This window comes from Bubalus bubalis, chromosome 6 (assembly GCF_019923935.1).
Source record: "Bubalus bubalis isolate 160015118507 breed Murrah chromosome 6, NDDB_SH_1, whole genome shotgun sequence".
Taxonomy (NCBI): Eukaryota; Metazoa; Chordata; class Mammalia; order Artiodactyla; family Bovidae; genus Bubalus; species Bubalus bubalis.
In genome coordinates this window covers 20822043-20842770 of record NC_059162.1, presented here as the reverse complement: position 1 = coordinate 20842770, position 20728 = coordinate 20822043, and the positions used below count along the sequence as shown (strand labels likewise).

At 44.0% G+C, this 20728-nt stretch overlaps 4 protein-coding genes across 4 annotated transcripts; 2 read left to right on the top strand and 2 right to left on the bottom strand.

The window, feature by feature from the left end:
* Positions 1–4186: 4186 nt before the first annotated feature.
* LOC102414399 (histone H2B type 2-E) lies at positions 4187–6526 on the bottom strand. Its single transcript, XM_006049203.3, has one exon. The coding sequence runs from the start codon at positions 6482–6484 to the stop codon at positions 6104–6106; it is 381 nt and encodes a 126-aa protein (XP_006049265.1). The 5' UTR covers positions 6485–6526; the 3' UTR covers positions 4187–6103.
* Positions 6527–6757: 231 nt separating this feature from the next.
* LOC102414738 (histone H2A type 2-C) lies at positions 6758–7255 on the top strand. Its single transcript, XM_006049204.3, has one exon. The coding sequence runs from the start codon at positions 6815–6817 to the stop codon at positions 7202–7204; it is 390 nt and encodes a 129-aa protein (XP_006049266.1). The 5' UTR covers positions 6758–6814; the 3' UTR covers positions 7205–7255.
* A 27-nt stretch (positions 7256–7282) lies between these two features.
* Positions 7283–7823, bottom strand: LOC102415072 (histone H2A type 2-B). The gene has a single exon (XM_006049205.3). It carries the CDS (start codon positions 7761–7763, stop codon positions 7371–7373), a length of 393 nt encoding a protein of 130 aa, XP_006049267.1. The 5' UTR covers positions 7764–7823; the 3' UTR covers positions 7283–7370.
* Positions 7824–17426: 9603 nt separating this feature from the next.
* BOLA1 (bolA family member 1) lies at positions 17427–18624 on the top strand. Its single transcript, XM_006049206.3, has 2 exons — positions 17427–17554; positions 17902–18624. The coding sequence occupies exon 2, from the start codon at positions 17905–17907 to the stop codon at positions 18310–18312; it is 408 nt and encodes a 135-aa protein (XP_006049268.1). The 5' UTR covers positions 17427–17554; positions 17902–17904; the 3' UTR covers positions 18313–18624.
* The last annotated feature ends 2104 nt before the right edge of the window (positions 18625–20728 follow it).

Sequence of the window (20728 nt, the reverse complement as noted above, 5' to 3'; positions counted from 1 at the left end):
TGGCTAGAGGACACTACAAAGGATAAAGTAAAACTCATCTTATGTTTTAAAGTCAATATTTTTCGGAAACATGCCTTCTGAATTTCTCTATTCTTGTACACACAACCTGATGCCTGTCTTTGTGGGGAAGTGATACCCATGTGAATAGCAAGAGTGGAAGGCCTATTGTGGAGGATGACAAAGAGAAATGCAGGTTGAGCCTTGTGGGAGCTGAGAGGGAAAGGAATTGAAAATTGAAAGTTTGTTCAATTCCAGCTGAACAAACAAGGGAACCCATCCCATAGGAGGTGATATTTGAGGTGGGTTCTCAAGAATATTTAGGATTTGAGACATGTTCAGATTGGGGGCTAAGGAAGGTGGTATAATCCAGGCAGAAGGGACAGTGAAAACAAATGAACATGTAAAAGGGCAATAAGGAGAAGTGAGCTTTTCATGCTGGGGACATTAAGGACCAGTTTCAGGGACTTCAAATGCCAAATTAGGGATAGGCTAGGTTTACATAAGGAAATGAACAATGACGTTTATAACAGCATTTTTGTGATGATGGGGAATTGGAGCAAATGTGGGTGCTTTTCACTGGGAGAGAGGGGGATCAAGTGTGCTGTTTGTACTTCTTGAAGTTTAATGCAGTACTTCAGTCAACAGAGTGCACATTTATATCACAACATGTATAGCAAAGAGAGATGCAGATGTTTTTTGTGGGAGTACAGAGGCAAAGGTCAATGTTTAAAATATAGGTTAGAAAGGGAGAAAATAAAAAATAGAATAAAATATAAAGCACAATACCACTTACATGCATTCTGAGAAAGTAGACATTCGCTAGGACTGAGAAAGTAAAAAATCTGTTCTGCCATTCATCAGGCTGGGATAATCTAGTCAAAGAATTAGAGGAAACACAAGTCCCAAGGACATATAACTGTAGCTACAAAGAATCAGAATCCCCTTCTTTATGTGACCACAGCTTTCTTACTCACTGAGAAACCATGGTCTTTTAAAAACTTTTGCTGTGTGAAATCTTATCAGTAAGAATGAAATATCCTCTTCCTGTCCAAAGGACCTAAATCACTCTAATGCAGAGAAGCAGCCTTGGTTTTCAACCCAGGTTGTTTACTTGCTAAGTTGTGTCGACTCTTTTGCGACCCCATAGCCTGCCAGACTCCTCTGTCCATGGGATTTCTCAGGCAATAATACTGGAATGAGTTGCCATTTCCTTCTCCAGGGTATATTCTCCACCCGGGGATTGAACCAAGTCTCTTACGCTTCTTGCTTTGGCAGGCAGATTCTTCACCAACGAGCCATCAGGGACTAGATAATAATTAGGGGGACTAGGTTTAATCATTCATTTAATATGGGTGATTGAAAATAAGTAGATTGTATCACCCATATTAAATGAATGATTAACCTAGTCTCCCTAGTCACAGGGATAGTCCTTCAGCTAGAGGTCAATTTTGCAACCTGAACAGAGCTGCCCCTCAGGCTTACTCCCTTATGCCACAATCACTGATTAGCCATATTGTGATCAATGTTAGCCTCCCTTTTAAAGGACCAGAGTTACCCAGACCATGTTGTACAACCAAATATGACTAAGAATTGCTGATAGAGTTTTAAATTTTTTACTTTCATTTTTTTTCTTTTGAAGGCGAAACTATGTCAGTAAGGCAGGCCACTGGAGGTTTGTGAGCAGGTAGGTGATAAAGTCAGGTCTGTGCTATAGACTACTACTCTAGTCACAGGACATAAAATGGATTAGAGAGGTTTTGAGCCTAGGATAACAGAAGTGAAACCCTAATACTTTGTCCTACTCGAATAGAATAGGTATTTGTGTATATGTCTTATCCCCCTTCTGAACTCCTTCCCATTTGAAGGCAGAAATTTTAGTGTGGAACCATCATGACACAAAGTTGGAATGCATTAAAAAACGGAGGAAGGTGGCTCCCTGGCAGTCCGGTGGTTAAGACTCCATGCTTTCACTGGAGTGGGCACAGGTTCCATCCCTAATTGGGGAACTAAGATCTCACTTGCCATGCGGAGAAGCCAAGGGGGGAAAAACAAAAAAGGTGGAGAAAGGACTGGAAACAGCCCAACTATCCATCAAGTGACTGAAATTATCAATTGTGGCCATAAAATGCAATACAACTCACCAATACAAAGGAATGGACTACTGATACATGCACCTAAATATGAATGAATCTTACGCTGAGTGAAAGAAGCCAGATACAAATGATACCCATTGTATGATACAAACTATCTATAATGATATAAAGCAAACCAGTGGTTCCCTGAGGGCAGGAACAGAGTCAAAGGAGGACACTGATGAAGTGGGCAGGAGGGAAGAATTCTATAAGCAGCATGAAGAAACCTTTTGTGGAGGGTGGGGGGGAAATGGATATGTCCTTATGTTGATTGAAGTGATGTTTTCATGGGTATATACATATGTTTAAACTTAACAAATTGTATTTTAAACATGTACAGTTTATTGTATGCCAATTGCCGCAGTAAACCATTTCTTTCTGTTACTATTTTTAAAGAAGAGATGAAGGTAGAGAAATTAATTGAGAGGTATCATTTGGGGTGGTGGAAGATTATGGCCTTGGCTTGACAGCAAGCTCTGGCCAAGCCAGAAAGAAAGGGCAGTGCAGTATGGTCCTGGGAAACAGCAAATGGGTTTAGAGGAAGATGACTAGAGCAGAAAACCTGTATGTATAGCAGTAGGAGATAGAGCTGCGAAAGAAGGATGAGGCAGATTATGGAGGGCCTTGAATATCAAACTGTTTTATAGTGTACATTGGGTTGTAGTCCACCACTTACTTCCAAAATGATCCTGGACAAGTTATTTAACTTCTCTGAGATTCAATTTCCTTTACTTATAAAATAAGGACAGAACGTATCTTAAGTGGTGGCTGTGAAGATTAAATGAGGCAATGCATGTAAACCACTCAGCAGAGGACAAGGTAAACAGTTAAGTGCTCAGTAAGTAGAAGCAAGTATTACTATAACAAGTATTGTTATTAACTCCAACTTGGGCTTCCCTCGTGGCTCAGCTGGTAAAGAATCTGCCTGCAATGTGGGAGACCTGGCTTGATCCCTAGGTTGGGAAGATCCCCTGGAGAAGGAAATGGCAACCCACTCCTGTATTCTGGCCTGGAGAATTCCACCGACTGTATAGTCCATGGGGTCGCAAAGAGTCCGACACGACTGAGCAACTTTCACTTCACTAAGCAAATGTATAGAGATGTTTGAGAAGGAGAAAGAAGAGATCAAAGAGGTTCTTTAGGAGAATAAAACTCACCATCAATAATCACCTCCCCTCCAAAGTTAAAATATCAACTCTAGCACTTCTTTCTCCTTCCTCACTTTGTAACTTCCTTCCTAGTAAACACCATGCCCAGGAGGAGCCCACAACCAGTAACCAAAGCTCTCTTATCTTAGTAAAAGTATTTCAGCTGGTGAGCCCTATGACTATGGGGACAAACTAAACAGAGTTGAGCTATGGCCTCTGGAAAATGAAAGCCCTCCACACACAGACTTTCAGCCACCACCTCCACCAGACGTATACCCACGGTGCATCCTGAAATTAAAGTAAAATATTAAAGTAGATATTTCTCTTTAATTTTAAAGCATACGTATTTCCCCCCAAATACAGGTTTTTGGAGAGGGATCTTCCTTTCTCAAGTCCCTTAAACATTGAACTAAGAGTTTATTCTTTGAGCGTTTCTGAGGAGAAGCCTTTCTATGCCTCAGTTTCCTCACCTGTAAAGTGGGAGACAATAATGGTAACTATTTCATAAAGTTCTTGTGAGGATTAAATGAGTCAATACCTGTGAAGGACCTAGAACAACATCTGACAGACACATACTAAGTACTCTGCAGATATTTTCTAAACTTTGTTAATAACTTTATTTTTTCTATTTTATTTATAGTGCTTCTTGTTTGTGGTCGTGACCTTTGATTCATTTTGTGCTCGTGCACTTTTCAGTTACTAAGCATTAATAGTGTCCTCCTACCAGACTATTTCAGCCCCACTACCCTTCTGGAGTAGAAGCAAATTTGGTTGATAGTTTATAAATATTCACCTTTCAGGTCAGAGGCACTCAAACATCTCTATACATTTGCTTAGAGCCAGTAGTGATTTTATCTACTTCATTTAGTTAGAAAATATATTACAGATAAAAGAATGCAGCCAAGCTTTTTAATTAACTGGTAAATTTATTAATAACAATAGCATATACACACATTTGAAAACATACATGTAAGAAACATTAAGATTTATTCGGTCTCTGATAATGTCTGGAGTCCATTTGGATTCATGAAACACCTGCAATCAACTCCAGGACCCCTTATCCAAAAGCAGAGTTGAATAACTGATCAGATCATCAGTGCCATTATCAGCAGAATCAAGGCTTGGACAGAAAAATACAACATTCCATGATTACAAAGAAATAAAACTAAAATGCAATCGTCTTTGCATCTGAGGGTACAAAGGTGGACCATGTTAGCTACATGACCAGCGGATCACTCACTCTCAACCTCATTTTTAAAGAAATATTAACATTCTCTATTTTTTTCTCTCTCTCTAGGATCTTCCTGGATCAGGGATCGAACCTGTGTCTTCTGCACTAGCAGGCGGATTCTTTACCAGAGCCACCAGGGAAGCCCCAACCTTGTCTATTTTATAGGGTCTCCTGAAGAGTAAATGAAACTGTTAATATAAATGAAAAGTTCATCTCAATGGGGAAGAAAAGATAAGGATGGAAGGAGGGTATCATAAATGAAGAAAGGAAAAGGATCTTCCAGTGAGCAATGTTCTGAATTTAATGAAAATCCAAAGATTAGACCAAACTGAAAAGCATAAAGGAAGGACTTAAAACTGCCACCTCCTCCTTAGCGCACACACACACACAAATACAGCCCTCCTTCCCAGCTGTTGCCCTGAGGTGACCATAGCCAACTTGGGAAAGGAGCTCCGAAACATTTCCATTTTCATCATGTCTTCACATACATCTAATGGAAATGAACCGCACCCATCCATCCACGAAGCCTATTTTTAAAATAAGAGGGACAGAAAAATCAATTCAACAAATACTAATTCAGTAAGTACTTAAGTGTCCACTGTGTGCCAAGCACTGGTTGGTGGGGACGATATAGAGGAAAACCAAACCAAACCAATAAAGTTCCTGTTAAGGTCTTGAGGAAAATGGTAAAAAAGAAAAAAGAAAAAAAAACTAATAGCAAAACAATTTCTGACAGCTGCTAGGAAGAAGATAAAATAGTGAGGGACCAGAGGCAAGGAGAGGCACAACTTCCCGAAGGTGTCTGAGAGGTGACGTTTGAGACCAAACTAAAATGACTAGTGCCTTGCAGTGACTTGACGCCGAAATATTTCGAGAAAAGAGAATTAAAAGCAAAAATGATCCACAAACCAAGAAATAACAGGAATTTCACAGCGCCAAAGTGAGCGGCGCAAACCAGAACCTATGAATTTCGGAGCGGCGGGAGATTTTGAATATTCATGTCCAATCAGGAAAAGGCTGAGACCAGGCAGAGCGGGTTCAGTACGAAGTATCCCGAACCGCTGGTGTCCACAGGAAGCCACATCGCAAGGGCCTAACTGGTGATCCAGCACCCACGCGGCTGCCAAACTCGCAATTCTTCAGGGCTGTGATGCAGTGTTCGAAAGACCCGGGCTTGGTCGTGTCCTGGGGTCCTTTCTTAAATGTGGATAGCTGAAATCACTCACTTCGTTTTGGAACACCGGTGAAACGTACCCAACAGAGCCACCAGGACACAAGTCTAGGAGCAGTCTCAGTATCCTAATTTAGAACTGACTCATACGAAAGCTAAGCAGCAGTGAGGGTTAAGACGCGCCCTAGATTCAAAAGCAAAGCCAGTCACGCGCCAGGAATCTCAAGTCATAGGGCTTAAAAAGCTACGTGTGTCATCTTCCATTACTTTTAGCCAACTAGAGTAACTTACTTTGTGAGGAACTGAGGAAAAACAAGTGAACAAGGCTCTTTTCTGGTGATTAGGTGGGTGGCTCTGAAAAGAGCCTTTGGAAAATCAAGCGGCTTTGCGACTCGTGCGAGCGCCGCGTCCCAGCAGGGACTCACTTGGAGCTGGTGTACTTGGTGACCGCCTTGGTGCCCTCGGACACGGCGTGCTTGGCCAGCTCGCCAGGCAGCAGCAGGCGCACGGCCGTCTGGATCTCCCTGGACGTGATGGTCGAACGCTTGTTGTAATGCGCCAAGCGCGACGCTTCGCCCGCGATGCGCTCGAAGATGTCGTTGACAAATGAGTTCATGATGCCCATGGCCTTGGACGAAATACCGGTGTCCGGGTGCACCTGCTTCAGCACCTTGTACACGTAGATGGAATAGCTCTCCTTACGGCTGCGCTTGCGCTTCTTGCCGTCCTTCTTTTGGGCTTTAGTGACGGCTTTCTTGGAGCCCTTCTTGGGCGCGGGAGCGGATTTTGCCGGCTCAGGCATTGTGGAACAACGCCGTTCGGCAAAAAAAAAAAAAAAGAAAAAAGGTATGAGAATGGGCGGGCCTGATCCATTTATAACCACCGTATGCAAATTAAGGCTCCAAAAGTCTTACATTCCCATTGGTCCGCGGAGAGACCTTACGTTATCAGTAATAGCGACAGAACAACACCGACTCTTAACCTTATTGGCTGTTTCAGGAGCCAATTTAGGACCAATGAAAAGCTCGTTCCTGACCCCACCCCTCGGAAAACTTATAAAGGCTTTCCAATTGCTGATCTTTTTTAAGCCGAAAGGCTCTGATCTTTAATCGTGCTACTCATATCTTCAGTCATGTCTGGTCGCGGAAAGCAGGGAGGCAAGGCCCGCGCAAAGGCCAAGTCGCGTTCGTCCCGCGCAGGCTTGCAGTTCCCGGTAGGGCGAGTGCACCGCCTGCTGCGCAAAGGCAACTACGCTGAGCGTGTGGGGGCCGGCGCGCCCGTCTACATGGCGGCGGTTCTGGAGTATCTGACAGCCGAGATCCTGGAGCTGGCCGGCAACGCGGCGCGAGACAACAAGAAGACGCGCATCATCCCTCGTCACCTGCAGTTGGCCATCCGCAACGACGAAGAACTGAACAAGCTGTTGGGCAAGGTCACCATCGCCCAGGGTGGCGTTTTGCCCAACATCCAGGCCGTTCTATTACCAAAGAAAACCGAAAGCCATAAAGCCAAAAGCAAATAAAGCCTTTTCAAAGTAAACCAAAGAACAAAGGCTCTTTTTAGAGCCACCCAAGTTTTCAAAAAAAGAGCTAATGCGCTATTTTGTGATCAGCCCTTTATTTTGACACTTTGGTGGTGGCTCTTAAAAGAGCCTTTGGGGTGAGTGGGGATGGTATCAAGCCTCTTAATTACTTATTCTTGCCAGGCTTGTGACTCTCCGTTTTTTTGGGCAATAAGACTGCCTGGATATTAGGTAAGACACCGCCCTGGGCAATAGTGACACCCCCGAGTAACTTGTTGAGCTCTTCATCATTTCTCACGGCCAGTTGCAAATGGCGAGGGATGATGCGCGTCTTCTTGTTGTCTCGGGCGGCATTGCCCGCCAGCTCCAGGATTTCCGCGGTCAGGTACTCCAGCACTGCCGCCAAGTACACCGGTGCGCCGGCCCCCACCCTTTCGGCGTAGTTCCCTTTGCGCAGCAGGCGGTGCACTCGCCCTACGGGGAACTGAAGGCCAGCGCGGGATGAGCGCGACTTGGCCTTGGCCCGAGCTTTGCCTCCCTGCTTTCCGCGGCCTGACATTACTGCTAAAACTGCAGTTACAGCTTCTTTTTCAAGGAGAAGGATATGGCAAGGGTAACCAATTTGATGTAATTTATAAGAGCTATCGGGAGGGGCGAAGAGAAGTGGTTTGATTGGCTAAAAGGGGAGTCCGATCGAACAGCCAATAGGAAAGCGAAAAGCAGACTCTTCGTTTGCATCTTGCGCTACGTGGAAATGACGGCTTCTTTAAGTACCTACCAATCGTTGTGAGCCACATTAAAGCCCTTTATTTGCATGCCAGGATTTTTAAAGTGAAGGCTTTCAAACAAAACGCTCTTCTGTTTTGCTTTATTTACTGAGTGGCAATTTTTTTCTAGGTTACGGGTGGTAGGTTTTTTTTTTCCGGTTTACACCAAGGGAAATCCCAAAAAGGGTCCTAAAGGGCTGCAGAGAGCGTTTAGCAGATGCAGTTACTCCCACTCAAAGGCCTTGGAACCTTAAATTACTAAGTTCCTCTTTTCCTGGCTCGTCAAAGCCAGACTACCTTAAAAAATATAAACTACTGAGGCCTTTTCTTTTCTTTTCTTTCAATTTAGTTGTTGTCTGCGGTGTGGCTTCGCCCCATCCCCACCCGTCTCTGTTCCTCAGACTCCCGTTTAACCGAGAGCCATTTCCTTCTCAGGGGATCTTCCCGACCCAGAGATCGAATCCGGGTCTCCAGCATTGCAGGCAGGTGGATTCCTTACGGTCTGAGCCACCAGGGAAGCCCAGAATAGAATGTCATCCTCCTCTTGACTTCCAGGAGGCGTTCCAAACCGCCTTCAACTTGAAGGCGTCTTTAACTTGGCATTCAAAACGTCGCCCTCCGTCCTTCCTCATTCTGTTTCTTTTCCTCTGCCCGTGTTTAAATCCCATTGTTAAGCTCGGCTCTGCCTCCCTACTCGCCCTTTCCGCACACTCCGTTCTTCACTCTTCCCGAAGTCGTACCCAATTCAGTGCTTTCAACTAGTATTTGTTGCAGAAGCTCAGGCCTATATACCTGTTTACTGGATGCTTCAACCTGTCTATCCCAATAACTCGACCTATCCAAGAGCAAACTCATCCAGTCACCTGCCAACCCCCGCCACCCCCCTACCCTCGCCAGCTCTCCTCTCTTTGTTCTTTCCCTGAATTGCTCCAACAGTCTGCCCGGTACCTGAGCTAACATCTACAGTTTCCTGCATCTTACAGCATATATTCATGAATATTCCTGAATATTCATTGGAGGGACAGATGTTGAAGCTGAAACTCCAGTACTTTGGCCACCTCATGCGAAGAACTGACTCATTGGAAAAGACCCTGATGCTGGGAAAGGTTGAAGGCGGGAGGAGAAGGGGACGACATGAGATGGTTGGATGGTATCACCGACTCAATGAACATGAGTTTGAGTAAACTCCGGGAGTTGGTGATGGACAGAGAGGCCTGGCATGCTGCAGTCCATGGGGTCGCTAAGAGTCAGACACGACTGAGCGACTTCACTTTCACTTTTCACTTTCATGCATTGGAGAAGGAAATGGCAACCCACTCCAGTATTCTTGCCTGGAGAATCCCAGGGATGGGGGAGCCTGGTGAGCTGCCGTCTATGGGGTCGCACAGAGTCCGACACGACTGAAGCGACTTAGCAGGGGCAGCAAATTACTTTTAATACCTAATACAATGTAAATGTTATGTAAATAATTGTAAAATGTAAAACTATGTACATAGTTGGCAAGGCAGGGCAAATTCTAGTTTTGCTTTTTGAAACTTTCTGGATTTTTTTTTTTTCCAACTATCTTCCACCCACAGTTGGTTGAATCCTCAGGTTTAGAACCCGTGGATACCAAAGGCGGACTGAAATTGTTTCACAAATAAGGAAACCAAGGCTCAGAGGAATTTAGGCACTTGCTGAAGGTCACACAGCCACTTACAAAGACATAATTAGAACCAAAGTCAGTTCAGTTCAGTGTCTCAGTTGTGTCAGACTCTTAGTGACCCCATGAATTGCAGCACGCCAGGCCTCCCTGTCCATCACCATCTCCAGGAGTTCACTCAAACTCACATCCATCGAGTCAGTGATGCCATCCAACCATCTCATCCTCTGTCGTCCCCTTCTCCTCCTGCCTCCAATCCCTCCCAGCATCAGAGTCTTTTCCAATGAGTCAACTCTTTGCATGAGGTGGCCAAAGTACTGGAGTTTCAGCTTCAGCATCATTCCATCCAAAGAACACCCAGGACTGATCTCCTTTAGGATGGACTGGTTGGATCTCCTTGCAGTCCAAGGGACTCTCAAGAGCCTTCAACACCACAGTTCAAAAGCATCAATTCTTTGGCGCTCAGCTTTCTTCACAGTCCAACTCTCACATCCACACATGACCACTGGAAAAACCATACATAGCCTTGACGAGACGGACCTTTGTTGGCAAAGTAATGTCTCTGCTTTTCAATATGCTATCTGGGTTGGTCAGAACTTTCCTTCCAAGGAGTAAGCATCTTTTAATTTCATGGCTGCAATCACCATCTGCAGTGATTTTGGAGCCCCAAAAAATAAAGTCTGACACTGTTTCCACTGTTTCCCCATCTATTTCCCATGAAGTGATGGGACCAGATGCCATGATCTTAGTTTTCTGAATGTTGAGCTTTAAGCCAACTTTTTCACTCTCCTCTTTCACTTTCATCAAGAGGCTTTTGAGTTCCTCTTCACTTTCTGCCATAAGGGTAGTGTCATCTGCATATCTGAGGTTATTGATATTTCTCCTGGCAATCTTGATTCCAGCTTGTGCTTCGTCCAGTCCAGCGTTTCTCATGATGTACTCTTCGTATAAGTTAAATAAACAGGGTGACAATATACAGCCTTGATGTACTTCTTTTCCTATTTGGAACCAGTCTGTTGTTCCATGTCCAGTTCTGTTGCTTCCTGACCTGCAGCCTCACTCAAAGTCTGTGCTCTTCATCCCTCCAAGCCCATTGCTTCACTAAGGAGATTAAGGGCTTTATGAAGTCATTGTGCCCAGCCTTGCTTCCTCCCTCTATTACAGAGGGAGGGAGAGCTGGAGAAATAGTTTAGAAAAGAAGATGCTAATTCTCTAAGAGTATAGTTTTATTTGTTTATTTAAAAAAAAAATGTTTATTACCAGATGGGGAAACAGTGGAAACAGTGTCAGACTTTATTTTTTGGGGCTCCAAAATCACTGCAGATGGTGATTGCAGCCATGAAATTAAAAGATGCTTACTCCTTGGAAGGAAAGTTCTGACCAACCTAGATAGCATATTGAAAAGCAGAGATATTACTTTGCCAACAAAGGTCCGTCTCGTCAAGGCTATGTATGGTTTTTCCAGTGGTCATGTGTGGATGTGAGAGTTGGACTGTGAAGAAAGCTGAGTGCCAAAGAATTGATGCTTTTGAACTGTGGTGTTGAAGGCTCTTGAGAGTCCCTTGGACTGCAAGAAGATCCAACCAGTCCATCCTAAAGGAGATCAGTCCTGGGTGTTCTTTGGATGGAATGATGCTGAAGCTGAAACTCCAGTACTTTGGCCACCTCATGCAAAGAGTTGACTCATTGGAAAAGATTCTGATGCTGGGAGGGATTGGAGGCAGGAGGAGAAGGGGACGACAGAGGATGAGATGGCTGGATGGCATCACCGACTCGATGGACGTTAGTTTGAGTGAACTCCTGGAGATGGTGATGGACAGGGAGGCCTGGCGTGCTGCAATTCATAGGGTTGCAAAGAGTCTGACACGACTGAGTGACTGAACTGAACTGAAGAGCCAGGTGGAGGGAATAAATGACTCTTGATTTAAAGGTGATGAAGACATGGTCTCACCCTTGAAGTGGTCACAGAAAGGAAGTGAGACCAAGGTCAAAGCACAGGACAGAGTGCTTCAAGTCTATCAGCAGACCATGAACAAAGAGATATGGGTACACTGAGGCTATATGTGTGGGAGTAGGGAAGCTTCATGAAAGAGGAGGTGATATCTCATGGAACCATGAGGAGGACTTTGTGGGTCAAGAGAAGACTGAAAGCATTCTAGCCAAAGGCAACTTTATGTGCAATGGCTAGGAGCTGTGGGACGGCCTGGTTCATGTCATGAATAATGTGCAGCTCAGTATGGAGGGGGCTGAGGGTGGAGTTGGGGAAAAGTGGAAAGGAGTATGGTTGGAATGATACAGTGGAGCTTGAATGCACTAAATGTTTGATTAACTAGATTGCCTGGTTAGGAATTCAGTTGCTTTCGGTTAAAAATCCCAGAGGTGTTCAAGGGGATAAGATCCAGTCTATTTGTGAAGGTATTTGGCTTTTACAAATGGCCTACTCTGTTATATATTTTAATAGCTCTGGTAAGAATGCTGGGAAAGGAACTCCAGGGAGCAATAGATAGTAATTGAGGCTGATGTAATTTGTAGGGTATTGGCCTATCTGGACTTATCTAATAAGGATTTATAGCTAGATGAAATCTAAAGTATTAAATCTAATTCCACGCCTCTCATATGCTCTGTAGCTCTCACTCTAACTCTCCAGCTCTCCCTCTCTCTGTAATAGGGAGGAAGCAAGGCTTGCTTCATGAAGCCCATAATGTAGTTAGTGAAGTAGTATGCTTGGAGGGGTAAAGAGCACAGACTTTGAGTGAGGCAGACCTTGGTCCTAATCATGTCTTTGTAAGTGGCTGTGTGACCTTCAGCAGCAAGTGCTTAAATTCCTCTGAGCCTTGGTTTACTTATTTGTGAAACAATTATAGTTGGCCTTTGGTCAACAAACCACTCTCCAGATGCTAGCTATCAACAGTAGACTGTGGTAGCCAGAGTGATAGAAGATACAATAGAAGTTCATCAATTAAAGAAAAACAATATACCCTACCATAACAGAGTTGTTAGAATAAATGAGAATTAAATACAAGGAGCCTGGTACAGAGCTGGAACCTGAGAGCCCAAAATGCTGGATTAGGAGGCAGAATAACTTAATGGTTAAGAGTTCAAATTCTGCAGCCTGACTCCTGAGTTTGCTTACTAGATCTATGACCATAGACAAATTAATTTATTATCTAACCTGTAAGGGTGTCTGCTTCCTCAAAATGGTAAACCAGGAGCAATAACAGTAGCTACTTCACAGACTTGTTGCAAGAATTAAGAGTTCTTTTAGAATAGTACCTGTCACCAACAAAGCATCCTCCCGCCATTCCCGCCACTGTCACTGGATTAGCAAATTACAAGGCACTCACCAAAAACAAGTGCTAAAGATTCCATCTCTTTAACGTCATTCTAATTGTTTTACTTCTCTCTCTAGCTCATTTCCTGTCTTCACTCAGATTATCTTTCACCAGACTACTGCTAAAGGCTCTTCTATTCTTCGCTTGCATTCTTTTCATTCCCCTAATATATTCACACACTAGCCAAAGTGATCTTCTAAAGAAAATCTTATTTTCTCACTTTATACCTTTTCCCAGGTGATTTCACTCCCTTCCTTCCCACTTTCCCACCTTCACCCCACCGCACATGATCTTATTTCATCTTCAACAACTCTTACATCTCAGATGCCAAAATTAATAAACAAAATCTTAACAAGAAACAGACTATTACATAGACTCAAACATCTCCTACAACTACAAATGGAAAATAAAAATTTTACATTTTTTTTTCTGAGAGATACCACCTTAATCAACTGATCAGAATTATCATTAATAGGACAAAGCGAATTACATGCCTCCTATATAGTTCAGTGAGAAGGATTCAATACCACTTCTGCAGTTTTCCTGCCAAAAGTGTATATCCTAAATCTGAATCAGAAAGAAACATTAGAGAAACCCAAATTGAGGGATATTCAACAAAATAAATGGTCTGTGTGTGCGTGCTAAGTCACTTCAGTTGTGTCAGACTCTGCGATCCTATGGACTGTAGCCCCCAGGCTCCTCTGTCCATGGAATTCTCTAGGCAAGAATACTGGAGTGGATTGCCATGCCCTCCTCCAGGGGATTTTTCCCAGCCCAGGAATCAAACCCTGCGTTTCCTGCATTGGCAGGTGGGTTCTTTACCACTAGCACCACCTGAAAAGTGCAGATGGTCTGTACTCCTCAAAAATGCCAAAGTCATGAAAGACAAAGACTAAGGAACTATTCCAGATTAAATGGAGGCCATAGAGACATAACAACTGAATACAGCATGTGATCCTAGACTGGATCCTGGCCCAGATTTTTTTTTTTTTTTCATTTTATATAAAGGACATTATGGGACAATGACAAATTTTCAGTAAAATCTGTAGTACTGTATCAATGTTAATTTCTCAAATTTGACAATTATACTGTAGTTATGTGAGAAAAAAAATTTTACTAAGAATGTACTAGCAAATATATATTAGAGCTCTTCAGAGAAACAGAACAAAAAAGATATATATGCAGAGAGTAAAAGCAAACAAGCAAGAGAGAGAGAGAGATTTATTATAAGCCGTTGGCTCACATGATAATGGAGGCTGACAAGTCCCTAGATCTGCAGGGTGAGTCAGCAAGCTGGAAACCCAGGAGAGCTGATTGTGTAGTTACAGTTCAAGCCTGAAGGTCTGAGAACCAAGTGAAGCAGTGCTGCAGTGCCAGTCAAAAGCTAACAAGCTGGAGACCCAGGAAGTGCCAGTGTTTCAGTTCAAGTCTCAAGGCAGGTAAAAAGCCAGTGTCCCAGTAAGAACTGGGACAGGAAAGAACTCTTTCAGAGAGGGTTAGCCTTTTCGTTCTGTTCAGGCCTTTCACTGATTGGATGAGACCCAGCCACAACAGGGAGGGCAATCGGCTTTACTCAGTCTACCAATTTAAATCTCATCCAAAACCATCCAGAATAACATTTGCCCAAATATCTGGGCCAGAGAAGGCAATGGCATCCCACTCCAGTACTCTTGTCTGGAAAATCCCATGGACGGAGGAGCCTGGTGGGCTGCAGTCCATGGGGTCGCTAAGAGTCCGACACGACTGAGCGACTTCACTTTCACTTTTCACTTTCATGCATTGGAGAAGGAAATGGCAACCCACTCCAGTGTTCTTGCCTGGAGAATTCCAGGGACGGGGGAGCCTGGTGGGCTGCCGTCTATTGGGTCGCACAGAGTCGGACACGACTGACGCGACTTAGCCAGCAGCAGCAGCGGCAGCAAATATCTGGGCACCCTGTGGCCCAGTCAAGTTGACACCTAAAATTAACCATTGCAAGTAGTAGAGGTAAATGGGCTCTATCTCTGAAGCTTACTCTCAGATGATTCAGAAAAAAATTATATATGTGTAGATAGATAAGAAATAAAGCAATCATGATAAAATGTTAATATTTGGATAATGTGGGTATCAGGGTGAGCGGTATACAGAATTATTTGTACTATTTGTAGTTATTTGTAATTTCTGTAGCTCTGAAAGCACTTAAGAAAAAGTTAAAAATAAAATGCATACACACACAGAACCATATATCCAACATGACATCTCTTCTTGGATATCATAAAGACACTACAAACTCAAGTCCAAAAAGAATTGGACACCTAGTCTCCCCCTTCCCCACCCTTCCAACCCTTCTTCCAAAATTCTGTATCTTAGGGAACAAATGCCATCCATCTTGATGCCCAAAGCTGATAATTATCCTTCATACTTTCCCTCCCATAATTAGCCCATCACCACACCCTATGGGTTTTACCCTCCTAATGTATACCTTATACCCACAATTTCTTTCCGTCTCCACCTCCACCACCACCATGGTCCAAGACATCAACATTCTTACCTAGATTGCTACACTAACCTCTAAACTGGTCTTCCTGCTTGTGTCATTACCTCCTTTACAGTTCTCACACTGAAGCCAAGGAACTTTGCAAAATACAGATTTAAAGATGGCTAAATGCAATGCATGATCCTTGACTGACTTTCAAAAAATAAAGGCACTAATGAGACAACTGGGGAGATCTGAATATCAACTGTATATTAGATAATAGTATTGAACAAATGTTAAATGTCTTAGGTGTGGTAATGGTATTGTGGTTATATAGGAAAATGTCCTTGTCTTAGAAGATATATGCTGAAGTATACAGCAATGAAGTATAAAGATTTTTCAACTCTCAAATGATTCAACAAAAATGGTAACAGTTTTTATTTTTATTATGTATACACATATGTGAAGAAAGTTGAGCGCTGAAGAATTGATGCTTTTGAACTGTGGTGTTGGAGAAGACTCTTGAGGGTCCCTTGGACTGCAAGGAGATCCAACCAGTCCATTCTGAAGGCGATCAGTCCTGGGTGTTCTTTGGAAGGAATGATGCTAAAGCTGAAACTCCAGTACTTTGGCCACCTCATGCGAAGAGTTGAATCATTGGAAAAGACTCTGATGCTGGGAGGGATTGGGGGCAGGAGAAGGGGACGACAGAGGATGAGTTGGCTGGATGGCATCACCGACTCAATGGACGTGAGTTTGAGTGAACTCCGGGAGTTGGTGATGGACAGGGAGGCCAGGCGTGCTGCAATTCATGGAGTCGCAAAGAGTCGGACATGACTGAGCGACTGAACTGAACTGATATGCATATTCAAAGAGATTAAAAAACAAAGATGGAAAAATGTTAGTAAATATAGATGAAGGATAAATGGGGTGTTCATTATACTAACCTTACAATTGACATTATGTTAAAAAAATTTTTTAGTGTGATAAGGCTATTTTTCTATAAGAGAATATCCCTTTTATTAGGAGGAGATATGTATTAGAGTACCTAGGGATGAAATGTCATGCTATCTGCAATTTATTTTCTGAAAAAGTATACAAATACATTTTTTAAGTATACAGGTATACATAAAGTGCATGTTCAGTCACTCAGTCATGTCCAACTCTTTGTTACCCTATGAACTGTAGACCACTGGGCTCCTCTGTCCACAGGATTATCCTGGTAAGAATACTGGAGTGGGTTGTCACTTCCTACTTCAGGGTAGCTTCCCCAGCCAGGGATCGAACCCTGAGTCTCTTGCATTTCCTGCATAAGCAGGTGGATTCTTTACCACTGGGCCACCGGGAAAGCCTATATATATATATATGGAGAAGGCAATGGCACCCCACTCCAGTACTCTTGCCTGGAAAATCCCATGGATGGAGGAGCCTGGTGGGCTGCAGTCCATGGGGTCGCGACTGAGCGACTTCTCTTTCACTTTTCACTTTCATGCATTGGAGAAGGAAATGGCAACCCACTCCAGTGTTCTTGCCTGGAGAATCCCAGGGACGGCGGAGCCTGGTGAGCTGCCGTCTATGGGGTCGCACAGAGTCGGACACGACTGACGTGACTTAGCAGCAGCAGCAGCAGCAGCAGCAGCAGCGCACAATAATTATGTATTCGATAAAGGAAATGGACTTCCATTTTCTTGTATATAAAAGTGTTGGGCTAGATAGAGGAGCCTGGCGGGCTACAGTTCATGGGGTCGCCAAGAGTCGGACACGACTGAGAGACAAACACTGCTACTGCTGCTATTGCGGGAGACTTGGGTTCCATCCCTGGGTGGGGAAGATCCCCTGGAGAAGGGCATGGCAACCCGCTCCAATAGTCTAGCCTGGAGAACCCCGTGGACAGAGGAACTTGGCGGGCTGCAGTCCTTAGGGACGCAAAGAGTCGCAAAGACACCACTAAAGTGACTGAGCATACACGTACGCACTCACGACCTCAAGAGACAAACAGAGACTACAGTTCCCGGGAGCCCTCACTTGCCTGGTCTATCGCGTAGCGAGAACTCCATTTCCCAGAGTGCCTCTGGACGCGAGATCTGCATTCCCCCGGCTTGTCAGGAGTTCCGTCCCAGAGGGGGAACTGCGGTAGCCAAGCCTGAGTGCCAGGTAGAAAGGGTCCAGTTTGGGGTTCAGGGAGGGGGCACAGGGACAGCGGCTCAACCAAAAGCCCGGAGTTGCACATACCCTACTCTTGGAACCTCCAGCTCATTCTTTGCGAATCCCCTTAGAAGCGCGGTCTCTCTCTAATCATCGCCGCCCTTCAGCTGCTCTAAGCGGAGGCCACAATCCCCCAACGTCACACAGAGGAAAGGGGCGGTGCCTCGCATCTCACTGGCGTCTAGACGGGCTCCCAGGGTGGACGTTGGCCGGAGGCGGGGGCTGGGGTGCTTGAGACGCTGGTACCAAGAGCGAGGCCCTGACCCTCACTGCTCCCGTCTTTGTCTCTGCCGTAGCCGATGCTGAGTGGGCAGCTGGTCGTACGCCTGTTCTCCATGGCCAGCCGCCTCTGTATGTCCCGGGGCAGCGCGGGATCAGGGGTCATCGGTCCCGTCGAGGCTGCCATTCGCACGAAGTTGGAGCAGGCCCTGAACCCCGAAGTGCTGGAGCTGCGTAATGAGAGCGGCGGCCACGCGGTCCCACCGGGCAGTGAGACCCATTTCCGCGTGGCGGTGGTGAGCTCTCGCTTTGAGGGACTGAGCCCGCTACAAAGGCATCGGCTGGTCCATGCGGCTCTGTCAGAAGAGCTGGCTGGGCCAGTCCACGCCCTGGCCATACAGGCGCGGACCCCCGCCCAATGGAAGGAGAACCCTCAACTGGACACAAGCCCCCCCTGCCTAGGTGGGAGCAAGAAAAGTCGAAACTAACCTTGGACCTGGAGAAAGGGAGGACCAGGATTCAAGCGGGTTTCGTGAGAATGAACTACTGGGGCTTTCTTCCATTTAATACAGTCTGGTATTTGTTAGAAACGAGTAATGTAATATGCCCATTTAACCAGCATATGCCTATTCTCAGGAGAGAGTAATTCATTTCATATTAAGGTTAAGCTAAGAAGAGGGGACAATCCCTACTATTCAGGAAAAGCTGCCCAGCTGTTTCATTTTAAATTGTGACTAAGGAATCGCCAGACTTTATATAAGTTACTAGTAATCCTGTACATTAAAAGAGAAATTATCATATGAGGTGAATTGCAGTGGTGTTAATGGCCTGCTGTCAGTGCTACAGATGTTCTTCGGAAAAGAAAGATACTTGAAGCCTAGGCATAGTCAGAAAGAGCTTCGTTAAGCCAGAAAAGAGAGGAAAGTTGCTGCTAACAGGGGGAAGAGCCCAAGCAAGGGCAAATAAGCTGGACTGGGCAGAGTTATTGGACAAAACAGCAATTACGGATGCATTTGAACTTCAAACTTGGGGGATGTTTGGCTTTCTAACAACCTGTCCATTTCCAAAAGGATTTGCATTTCTCATGAGGAAAAAAATCTTAAAAAAAAACAACACTAAAGCAGTGAAAAGATTATAACCTAGGAAATGAGTATAGAAGATGGAGAAAACTTTACATAGCCCTTTTTCTTATGAGCCTTCCAAACGTTGTCATAATTCTGAGGGGAACAAGTAATGTCTAGATAAGCAATTTTCTGATGATCTCTGTGTAGAGATAGAACTTAGTAAAGAAAAGGCTTGGTTAACATTTATCCACCATTTCCGGCTAAAGAGTTTAGACTGCATCTGGTTGGGCAGTAGAGAGTCATCATTGAAGAGTTTTGAGAAAAGGATGGCAAAGAGCATTTGGGGGCAGTGATGTTAGTCAGTTGTCATAGGGAATTGGAGGCATGGAGAGTAACCAATGGTGAAGGCAGAACTTTGGCTGAGAGTTTAGCTGTTGAAATGGAAAGGAAGGAGTTGATTTGAGAGCTATCATTTTTAAAAAATCAAAAGGATTTGATTAGAACTGAAATGGACTTTAGTGAGAGGGGAGTCAATGGTAACCCTCAGGCAGGGTTTTTAGATTTCTTCACAGGTAAGAATTCCCAAGGGAGCTTGTTTAAAATATGGATTCTAGGTCACCTCTTTTCCAAAAAAAGGATTCTGAATCCACAAATCAAGAATGGAATCTGGAATCTATATTTTTAAAGAACACAAAAGGATTTGGAGGGAAGTTGGTTCTGTTCTCAAGAAATATCACTCCCAAGTTTTTATTTGTTTTCATTTGTGGAGTTTTTAGATTTTTTTAAATTTGTTTTTGTGAATATTATTTTATTATAGCAAAAACTTAATATGAGATCTACCTTCTTAACAAATGTGTAAGTGTATGATACATTATCACTGACTACAAGTACAATGTCATACAGCAGATCAGAAAGAGTTTAATCATCTTGCTTAGCTGAAACTTAAGGTCTGTTGATTGATAATTCCCTACTTCCCTCTTCCCTCCACCCCATCCTGCCCCTAGCAGCCAACATCCCACTGATTCTATTCAGCTATTATAGATAACTCATATAAGTAGAATCATGCATATTTATCTTTTTGTGGCTGGCTTATTTCACTTAGCATAACGTCCTCATGATTTATCACAGTGGAATTTCCTTTTTTTAAGGCTGGCGAGTATTTCATTGTATGTATATATTAATTTTTCCTTATCCAGGCATTTGTCAATGAATGTTCAGGTTGTTTCCACATCTTAGCTATTGTGATAATGCTGCAATGAACATGAGAGTCCTAACACTTCTCCAGGATCCTGATTTCAGTTCTTTTGGGTAAATACCCAGAAGTGGGATTGCTGGGATCATGGTAGTTCTATTTTTGAGAAACTTCCATATTTTCCAGAGTGGTTGCACCATTTTGTATTCTCACCAACAGTGTGCAGGGGTTCCAATATCTCCCCATCTTCATCAATACTTTATATAATATATATATTATTTGGGGGCTTCCCTGGTGGCTCAGAGGGTAAAGCATCTGCCTGCAATCCCGGAGACCTAGGTTCGATCCCTGGGTCGGGAATATCCCCTAGAGAAGGAAATGGCAACCCACTCCAGTACTCTTGCCTGGAAAATTCTATGGACGGAGAAGCCTGGTAGGCTACAGTCCATGGGGTCGCAAAGAGTCAGACATGACTGAGCGACTTCACTCACTATATATTATATATATAGTGAGTGAAGCTATCCTGACAGGTATGAGGTGGTATTTCATTAAGGTTTTGATTGCACTTCCCTGATGATTAGTGACATTGAGCATTTTTTATATACATATATACCTACTGGCCACCTGATGTGAAAAGCCGACTCACTG

What these genes read in the sequence shown, in the direction of transcription:
- LOC102414399 (XM_006049203.3), bottom strand. Translation starts at nt 6,484, where the DNA reads ATGCCTGAGCCGGCAAAATCCGCTCCCGCGCCCAAGAAGGGCTCCAAG.
- LOC102414738 (XM_006049204.3), top strand. Translation starts at nt 6,815, where the DNA reads ATGTCTGGTCGCGGAAAGCAGGGAGGCAAGGCCCGCGCAAAGGCCAAG.
- LOC102415072 (XM_006049205.3), bottom strand. Translation starts at nt 7,763, where the DNA reads ATGTCAGGCCGCGGAAAGCAGGGAGGCAAAGCTCGGGCCAAGGCCAAG.
- BOLA1 (XM_006049206.3), top strand. Translation starts at nt 17,905, where the DNA reads ATGCTGAGTGGGCAGCTGGTCGTACGCCTGTTCTCCATGGCCAGCCGC.